Source organism: Lepus europaeus, chromosome Y (assembly GCF_033115175.1).
Source record: "Lepus europaeus isolate LE1 chromosome Y, mLepTim1.pri, whole genome shotgun sequence".
NCBI classification, from domain to species: Eukaryota; Metazoa; Chordata; class Mammalia; order Lagomorpha; family Leporidae; genus Lepus; species Lepus europaeus.
In genome coordinates this window covers 23,966,820-23,976,507 of record NC_084851.1, presented here as the reverse complement: position 1 = coordinate 23,976,507, position 9,688 = coordinate 23,966,820, and the positions used below count along the sequence as shown (strand labels likewise).

The following is a 9,688-nucleotide window of genomic DNA, read 5'->3' as shown; positions in this document are numbered from 1 at the left end:
AAATCTATTTTCAGATTTCTGAGTAATCTACCTATTGTCTTCCATAATGATTGTGCTCATTTACATTATCACCAAGAATGTATTAAGGTAATGTTTTCCCTAAATCCTCACCTGTGTTTATTATTTCTCTGATTTTTGGATGATTACCATTGTAACTGGGTGAGGAAGTACCAATGTGGTTTTTATTTAAATTTCCCTGATGGCTACTACTTCTGAGCATTTTTTCATTTGTTACATTTCATCCTTTGAAAAAAATGCCTGTTCATGCCCTTTACCAATTTCTTAACTGTATTGTTTTGTTTTCTTGTTGTTGAAATTTTTAGCTCTTTATAGATTCTGAATATTAACTATTTATCAGTTTCATAGTTCACAAATATTTTCTCTCATTCTGTCAGTTGCTTCTTCACTGTGTTTTTACTTTTAGGGCAAAGGCTTCCCTCCCTTTCAATTGTTGTGAAAGTTTCAGAATTAGAATTAGAATTAATTCTTCTTTAAAAGTCTTATGGAATTTAACAGTGAAGCCATCTGGTCCTGGGCTTTTCTTTCTTGGGAGGGTCTTTATTACTGATTCAATCTCCATCTTGCTTATAGGCCTATTTAAGTTTTCTGTGTCTTCATAAATCAATTTTGATAGATTGTATGCTTCTAGAAATCTATGTATTTCTTGTAGATTTTCCAATCTTTCCAATAGCTGCTTGCATTAATTCCTGATGATTCTTTTTATTTCTGTGGTCTCTGTTGTTACATTTCTTTTTTTAAAGAATTTTTATTTATTTGAAATTCAGAATTACAAAGAGAAAGAAGGAGAGGCAGAGAAAGAGCAAGGTCTTCCATCTGCTGGTTCACTCCTCAATTGGCTGCATTGTCTAGAGTTGTGCTGATCTGAAGCCAGATACCAGGAGATTCTTATGAGACTCTCACGCAGATGGAGGGGCCCAAGGTCTTGGGCCACCTTCTACTGCTTTCCCAGGCCACAGCAAAGAGCTGGATCATACATGGAGCATCTGGGTCTCAAACCAGTGCCTCTATAGAATGCTGGCACTTCAGGTGGTGGCTTTACCTGCTGTGCCACACCACTGGTCCCAACAGCTCTTTTTCATCTCTGATTTTAATTTGGGTCTTCTCCCTTTTTTGTTTAGTTAAACCAAGGATGTATCAATTTTATTTATTTTTCAAAACACTATTTCTTCATTTTATCAATTTTTTTTTTGCATTATTACATGGTGACCTTGTCTCTTTTGACAGTTTCTTTCTTTTTTGTTTAAAGATTTATTTATTTATTTGAAAATAAGAGTTACACCAAGAGAGAAGGAGAGGTGGAGAGAGAGGTCTTCCATCTGCTGGTTCACTCCCCATTGGCTGCAATGGCTGGAGCTGCTCCAATCCAAAGCCAGGAGCCAGGAGCTTCTTCTGGGTCTCCCACGTCAGTGCAGGAGCCCAAGGACTTGGGCCATCTTCTGCTACTTTCCCAGGACACAGCAGAGAGCTGGATCAGAAATGGAGCAGTTGGGACATAAAGCAGCACCCATATAGGATGCCAGCACTGCAGGCAGTGGCCTTACCCTCTATGCCACAGCACTGGCCCTGATGGTTTCTAAGTCTATTTTCTCTGGCTTAGTGCCTACAAGACTAAGCATGTTCCAAGTAGGGCTCTGGCAACTCACTTCTGGCAGACCCTTGGGCTGAGGCCAGACACTATTCCTCCCTTCCACTTCTGACATGCTGTTGGCTTAGTCTGTGTATGTGTGGTAACACCATGTCTGCTCCACTGTTAGCCATGGTGCCTTGTGCCTGGAAGGCTGCCACTGTGGTAATTTTCCTTCATGGATTAGGAGATACTGGGCATGGATGGGCAGAAGGCTTTGCAGGTATCACAAGTTCACATACCAAATGTATCAGCCTGCATGCACCCATTATGCCTGTTACATTAAATATAAACATGGCTATGCCTTCTTGGTTTGATAATATTGGACTTTCACCAGACTCACAGGAGGATGAAACTGGAATTAAACAGGCTGCAGAAAATGTAAAGATTTTGATAGATCAAAAGGTGATGAGTGGCAGTCCTAACAGAATCATTTTGGAAGGATTTCCTCAGGGAGGAGTTTTAATTTTATATACTGCTGTTACCATATAGCAGAAACTGGTGGGTGTCACTGCACTTAGTTGCTGGCTTCCACTTTGGGCTTCATTTCCACAGGGTCCTGTCAGTGGTGCTAATAGAGATATTTCTATTCTCCAGTGCCATAGAGATTGTGACCCTTTAATTCCACTAATGTTTGGTTCTCTTACTATGCAAAAACTAAACAAACTGCTAAATTTGGCCAGTGTAACCTTTAAGGCCTATGAAGGCATGAGGCACAGTTCCTGTCAGCAAAAAATGGATGCTTAATATTTCTGAAGTATGTTAATTTTCTGCTGTATTCCAACAGACCAAACAGGATACAAAAGGATGTATCTTTATAAATGGGTGCTAATTGGTAATGAAAATAATTTACTACTGGACTATAGAATAATAATGTTGACAATGAAGACATATGTATATCTCCAGATTTAAAAATTTTGAACAGTCATTTCCTGAGTCATTTTGCTTTGCCTTGAAGAATAAAATGTATTGTTTCATTATATAAGTCAGCAAAATCTTATCTATGGCAAGAAATATTCTGTTGCAATATTGTGCTGTAATGTGGGAAAATGTAAAAGTTTTCCACAGTTTCTATCAATGTGAAATAAAATTTAATCCTGAAAAAAAAGTCTATTTTATCTGATATTAGGCTAGGACCTCCTGCTCATTTTTTTATTTCCATTAACATAGAATAATTTTCTCCATTCTATCACTTTCAGTCTGTGTGTAGCTTTGTTGGTCTGCAGTGTTTCTTGTATGCAACATGTATATTGGTCTTTGTTTTTAATCCATTCAGCCAGTCCATCTTTTATTTGGAGAGTTTATTCCACTTATATTCAAGATTGTTATTGGTAGCTGGCACCGCAGCTCACTAGGCTAAATCCTCTGCCTGTGGCACCAGTACCTGGGTTCTAGTCCTGGTTGGGGTGCCGGTTCTGTCCTGGTTGCTCCTCTTCCAGTCCAGCTCTCTGCTGTGGCCCGGGAAGGCAGTGGAGGATGGCCGAAGTCCTTGGGCCCTGTACCTGCATGGTAAGCACCTGGATCCTGGATTCAGATTGGCACAGCGCACCAGCCGTAGCAGCCATTTGCGGGGTGAACCAATGGAAGACCTTTCTCTGTCTCTCTCACTGCCTAACTCTGCCTGTCAAAAAAAACCAAAAAAAGATTATTATTGGTGAGTGATGCCTTGTCTTGCTTCTTTTTCCCCACAAATATTCTAGTTTGTTTTGTACTATTACTTTGTACTTTTTTTTTCCCACAAATATTCTATTGGTTGTTTTGTACTACTACTTTGTACTATTACTTTGTAATAATACTAGATTTTTGGCTTCATATTTTTTCATGATGCTGTGTTTAGTACATCCTTCATTTTTTTTTCAAGATTGTTTGTTTTGGAAAGTCTTTATTAACTTTTCTTTATAAATTAGAGCTAGCTGGATACAGTATTCTAGCCCAACAGCTTTGTTTTTCTTTAAGGACTTGGACTATGTCTGTCTGTTGTATCCTCTTTTGTGAGGTTTTTGATGAGAAATCTGCTGTCAATCTAGAGCTCTTTTAAAGATAATCTTGCATTTCTGTCTTGTACTTTTTAGCATCTTTTCTTTGTGTTTTACATTTGAAAGTTTGAATATTCTGTAGTGTGATGAAGACCTTCTCTGATCATGTCTCTCTGGGATTCTATGTGCTTCTTGTACTTGAATATCCATATCTTTGTCCAAATTTCTGAAATTTTCTTTGATAATTTCACTGAGTAAGTTTTCTAAATTACTTTGTTTTTCCACTCCTTTAGGAATGTCTAAGACATGTGTAGTTTGTCCTTGATGGTGTCTAATAGACTAAACACTGTTTTCATTTTTCTAAATTTTTTTCTTTTTTTGTCAGACTGTGATATTTCAAAACCTTTGTCTTTCGGCTTGGATATTCTTTCTTTGGCACCATTGACAATGGTGTTCATGCCTTTCACTGTATTTTTTATTTGACATATTGAGTTCTTAATTTCTTAATATTTCAATTTGGCTGTTATTTAATATTTCTATTTCTTGGCTGAATTTCTCATTCATGGCATGCATCAATTCCTTTAACTCATGTAATTGCGTCTCTGTATTTTTCAATAATCTTACAATAAGTCTTTTGAATTCCTTTTCAGGCATTTTGTCAAGATCCTCATCTTCACAGCCCAATATTGAAGTATTATTGTGTTCTTTTTGGTGTTTCATATTGTCTTCCTTGTTAATATATCTCATATTTATGATTTTTACATATCTAGAGAAGCACTTGTGGATATCTCCTTTGAAGTCTTTGTTATTGGGAATGTGCCCCTAGGTATAGGGAGATGCCTGCACCTTCAGTGAATATCTAGAGGTATGTGCTGAGTGGGACCAGGGAGCTCTGGTCAGCATTTGTGTGTGAGTCAAAATCCAGGGTAACACCCAAAATATGTGTGGTAGCTCTCCTCTGTATCCAGCAGAAGAGAGTGGATGATCCCCTTGTTTGTTGTGGTCACTGCCCCCACAATTCTCTGTGCCAAGATAAACTTCTCTGTGCCTGAACCCTGCCCCCAACTCACTCAAGTACATGAACTGCACAAAATATCTGTCCACTTTGTAATCTGAACATGGAGTCCTTCTGGCTTATAGCATAAGCCCTCCATTCCCAGTCACAGGGTGCAGGGTTCCTGCAGTCACAGACTGTAAGGCATCCACTCTGCCCTTGGAGCTGCTCTATCCAGAGAACTACTCTGTTCCTGACCTTGGGATAGGGCTGGAAAGCAACATGCTTTCCATTCCCTGAGCTAAATGGGTGCCCTGCCCCCACCAGCTCCTCTTCCAGGACTCAAAGTCAGTGGAGATCATACATTTTTCACTGTGATAAAAAAAAAAACAGACATGCACTAGCTCTGGCAGCCTCTACTCCCATTACTATGTCACTTTCCCTTCTGGTGGAGGAAGGAGCAATGTGCCCTCCATTCACAAGTTAAGTAGACACTCTGCCCCTGGACAACTTACCTCACTGGAGTGAGAATCAGCAGGGACCACAAGTCTCTTCTCCAGACAACATCACTAGTGGAGCACAGGCTTGTACAGAAACCGCTCAACTCACTCTGGGAAGATGGCCTCCCTGCCAGCTGAGGACTGCAGGAGCTGCAGCCATAGGAGTAGCTGGTGGTGTCCCCTGAGCTTCTGTGTGTCTGCACAATCTTTACTGCTCCACAGAGTGTCTCTTCTTACTTTATGGATTTTATTTCTATTTCTTACTTTACTGCATTGGCTAGGACTTTCAGTAACATGTTGAAAATTGGTTGTGAAGACACACGCTTATTTTATTCCTCATTTTAGTGGAACAATTTGGAGCTTTCCATCATTACCTATAATGTGAGGTGAGAGGTCTGTGTAGATATATTGTATTAACTTGGAAGACATCCTGGGCTGGAGGCTCTTACTTAATTTTTCATCCATTTGTTTCATCACTCATAGTGCTAGATTTTGTCAAGATTTTCCGTATTCATCAAATTGATAAAATTTTGTTTTTTTCTTTTTTTCCATTGAGTTGGGAAATTAAATCACCACCAGTTTGACCTGCCTTAAATATCTGGAACTAATTCCATATGTTTATCAAACATCATGCTTATAATACCTTATTGAATTTTATGAAAAATTTTAAAATGTGCATCTATGTATATGAGAGATACTGGCCTAGAAATTACTTTCCTGTACCATGTCTGTATAGTTTGGATATGGGAGCATTTCTTCAAGTTCTATCTTCCAGAAAAATTCACAAATAATTACAGCAATTATTTCTTAGATGTTACATACAATTTCTCAGCAAACCCATCAGAGCCTGCTGCTTTCTCTTTTAGGAGATTGTTACTGAATTAATTTATCTTTAAATTAATTGTTTATATTTATTTTTATCTATTTATTTGGACATCAGAGAAAGAGGTTCTTCTTTTGCTGTTCAATTCACCAAGTGACCACAACAGCTGAAACTCAGCAAACCTGCAGTTCGGAGACATAAACACAACCCAGGTCTCCCCATATTAGTATAATCCAAATCTTTGATATGAGTGACAGAGACACAAAAATTTTAGACATTGGCTTTTACCTACCAGTGTGCATGTCAATAGAAAGTCTGAATTGGGAGTGGAGCTATTACTTGAACCAAGGTAGTCCACTGTTGGTTGCAGGCATATCAAGCAGCAACTGCTGTAAAAACATATTTTAACTGAATTTCTTTAATAGATATAGAAACTTTTAGGATATTTATTTCTTCTGATGTGAGTTGAGGCAGATTGTGTCTTTATTTTAGCTAGTCCATTTCTTCTGGATTAAAACACCAATATTTTTGCAAGGGCAATTTGAAAGCCATGAATTCAGCATTTCAGCATTTTATATGCTTTCAGTGAGAAGATTGGTTAATCCTATTCTATTATTACACCAGACAAAAGTTTTATTTGACTCCTATATTCATATTTGTTCTAATAGGTAACCTAATTACTGGCTTGTAGTTACCTTGAACTTGTTTAGTCTTGGGTTTCAGCTTTTCTAGAGTAGGCATGAATATATGTCAAGTTTTCCATAAGCACTGTTAACTTTGAAGGTCTTGACCACCAACATTTTATTTCCTTAACATCAAACCAGCGCTATTTAACATACTTTTTTTGTAGAGTGGTCTAAAATAAGCATTACTTCAGTGTGTGGTTCTTACTTAAAAAGTACAGCCCTTAGGTATTTCACTTACATGCTTGTGATGTTAATAATATGTCGACAAGGTCTTACTTGGGTTGGAACTTAGATACCCTCCAAACCAAATAATCTGAAATGTATTTTTATACTTCCATCCCAGGATCAGTTACTCTGGTGAACCTCATGTAGTTTCACTCCATCAATGCTCAGTCTATCTCATGCTCAAGGACTTTTGGGGACTTTACATATTCAGTTCTCAAGGTTTCATCTGTTCAGTTACATTCATTCCAGTTTCTTCTTTGGAAAGTTCTTGCTGTCCTCAGATACGGTAACTATTGCAGCTCAATAGCAACAGGTATTGACTGGAATCCAGTTCATTGTATTGTTGAAAAGTCATTTTTCCCAGCAAGAACCCATATAACTGTAGTGACTGCTTGTCAAATTTTCTTTTCTTGGTGATCTCAATGTTTTATTGCTGGTTGTTTGCCTGACATCTTCTCATAAACTTTCCTCAATGCTTTTTGTTGTGTTTTTTTTTTTTTTTTGACAGGCAGAGTGGACAGTAAGAGAGAGAGACAGAGAGAAAGGTCTTCCTTTTGCCATTGGTTCACCCTCCAATGGCCGCCGCAGTAGCGTGCTGTGGCCGGCGCACCGCGCTGTTCCGATGGCAGGAGCCAGGTGCTTCTCCTGGTCTCCCATGGGGTGCAGAGCCCAAACACTTGGGCCATCCTCCACTGCACTCCCTGGCCACAGCAGAGAGCTGGCCTGGAAGAGGGGCAACCGGGACAGGATCAGTGCCCCAACCGGGACTATAACCCGGTGTGCCGGCGCCGCAAGGCGGAGGATTAGCCTGTTGAGCCACGGTGCTGGCCTTTTGTTGTGTTTTTAGTGCCAAGAGATTTTAACCGGGTATTGGAAGTAAAATCACCTGATTTCATTTCTACACTCATGTTTTTGGCCCACTGAGAATATTTCCTGATTTTTCATATGAGAAAAATGCATTTTAGTAACTCATTTTGATACAATGTTAAATTTTGAAAGTCTGTCACATTTTCAGATAAAATGAAATGCAGAACAACAAAGAGAAGGGAGAGGTGAAGAGATTTTGCTTCTACTGGCTCACTGCCCAAATAGCCACAACATGCATGTGTGGACCAGGCTGAAGCAAGGAGCCAGAAACTACATCCCGATCTCCTACATGAGTGGCAGGGGCAAAGTACATGGGACATCTTCCACTGCCTTCCCAGGCATAATAACAAGACACTATATTGGAAGCAGAACAATCAGAACTTGAAGAGGCATTCCAGTGCAGGATACTGCTGCCACAAACAGGAGCTTAACCTGTTGTGGCACAATGCCAGACCTTCTTTTAAAATTAAGATTCAGTTCTGTGGAAGCCAAAGTAAGAGAGAGCAAGCTGTTATCGGCTATCATCTATCACTTTTATTAGTTTTTCTGAAATAGTTGCTTATCACAGAATAATATATTAAAAATATATGACACCAATGAAAGAGCCAGTGTGTTACCACTGTCTGGTTTCTGATTGCTGCTGATGTGATGCCCTTTGGAAACTTAAGAGGAAAGAGAGGTTTGGGGCCAACATCCAGAATGTAGGGGGACATTAGTACTCATGACACTAGATGGGACTTTATTCCCTGTCATATGTTTGTTATATAGATATGGCCACATGAACTGAAGCAGGATTTGAATACTTAGTGCATTCATGACTATCTTCATATACTCTTCAAAACTTACTAACAGAAAAGTATGAATACTACCATACTGTGACTTAGTGTTTTTATTCAATGTCAGATTGTGTAATTACTTCTGTAATCCTCAAGTTAACAAGGCAAAGATAAAAGGAAAAAAATTAGTGAAAACCAAAGAACTAGATCAGTCAAGGATGGGGGTTGCCAACAAATTTCTGGAACACAGTAAATTTTGAAAAAATGAAGTATTCTGTGATTTCAGTGCTTCATGTGAAAAACACATACATACACACACCATCATCATGACCACCATCACCACCACCCCTCACTGGAGCCACCTGTGTGTTGGAGAATTGAGGACACCATACATGCAGAACACAGGAGCTGCAGGCATTGTCTGACAGTAAGGAGGCAATGAGACAGCTCTCAGAACAGACAAATTTCTCTTCACTGAACACAGTTGTAAGATTGGGGGAGCAGAAGCTCTGTATGGGAAAGGTGTTGAGGAAATCACCAAAATAATTTGCAAAAGTTTACCATGCTCTAGGTTACAAAGAGATGGTCTTAATTCCTATAAACTGTTGGTTTTCCCTAATGTGGGTAGTCAGGAATTTTTTAAAAATGATTCATCAATGGATTATGCTGCAGGAGTTGCAGGGTCACAGTCCACCTGTGAGAAGAACAGGATAGTTTTCTCAGGGCTTGGAATCATGTCAGATGTATCCTAGTGACTAGAACATACTCCACAGGATGCCTCACAGGCAGGGCTGCCTGGAGAGAGCTGCAGCTGTCTTTGGGTAGGGCACGTGAGTGTCTGTTGGTGCACAAGTGTGCATTCATGTGTTAAGGAGGCCAATGTATAGTGAGGAGAGTCTCCCACGTGCTCCAGGCCCTTCTTCCCAGGCACACAAAAAGGTGAAATCACTATCCACACAGGTCTGCTTCATCTCACTTAAGTTTTCTACTAAGAACAAATGTGTGTATATGTATGTGTGTGTGTTGCGGTGGTTGATGGTGTGAGTGTCTCCTTGTGCATTTCAAAATCCCAGTAACTTAGGCTTAAAGCCTCAACTAAAATAACCAGCAATGGCATTTACAACAACCACACATTGCTTAAAGTCCAGGCTCACAGAAGAAAAATACCTACTGTGTGTAAACAGAATTATGTCATA

At 39.3% G+C, this 9,688-nt stretch overlaps 1 protein-coding gene across 1 annotated transcript; it reads left to right on the top strand.

The window, feature by feature from the left end:
* The first annotated feature begins 1,741 nt into the window (after nucleotides 1-1,741).
* LOC133754162 (acyl-protein thioesterase 1-like) lies at nucleotides 1,742-2,392 on the top strand. Its single transcript, XM_062184706.1, has 2 exons — nucleotides 1,742-2,104; nucleotides 2,201-2,392. Exons 1-2 carry the CDS (start codon nucleotides 1,742-1,744, stop codon nucleotides 2,390-2,392), a joined length of 555 nt encoding a protein of 184 aa, XP_062040690.1.
* The last annotated feature ends 7,296 nt before the right edge of the window (nucleotides 2,393-9,688 follow it).

What these genes read in the sequence shown, in the direction of transcription:
- LOC133754162 (XM_062184706.1), top strand. Translation starts at nt 1,742, where the DNA reads ATGTGTGGTAACACCATGTCTGCTCCACTGTTAGCCATGGTGCCTTGT. An exon ending in AAGGATTTCCTCAGGGAGGA is followed by an intron (nt 2,105 to 2,200) that starts GTTTTAATTTTA and finishes TCATTTCCACAG; the next exon opens with GGTCCTGTCAGTGGTGCTAA.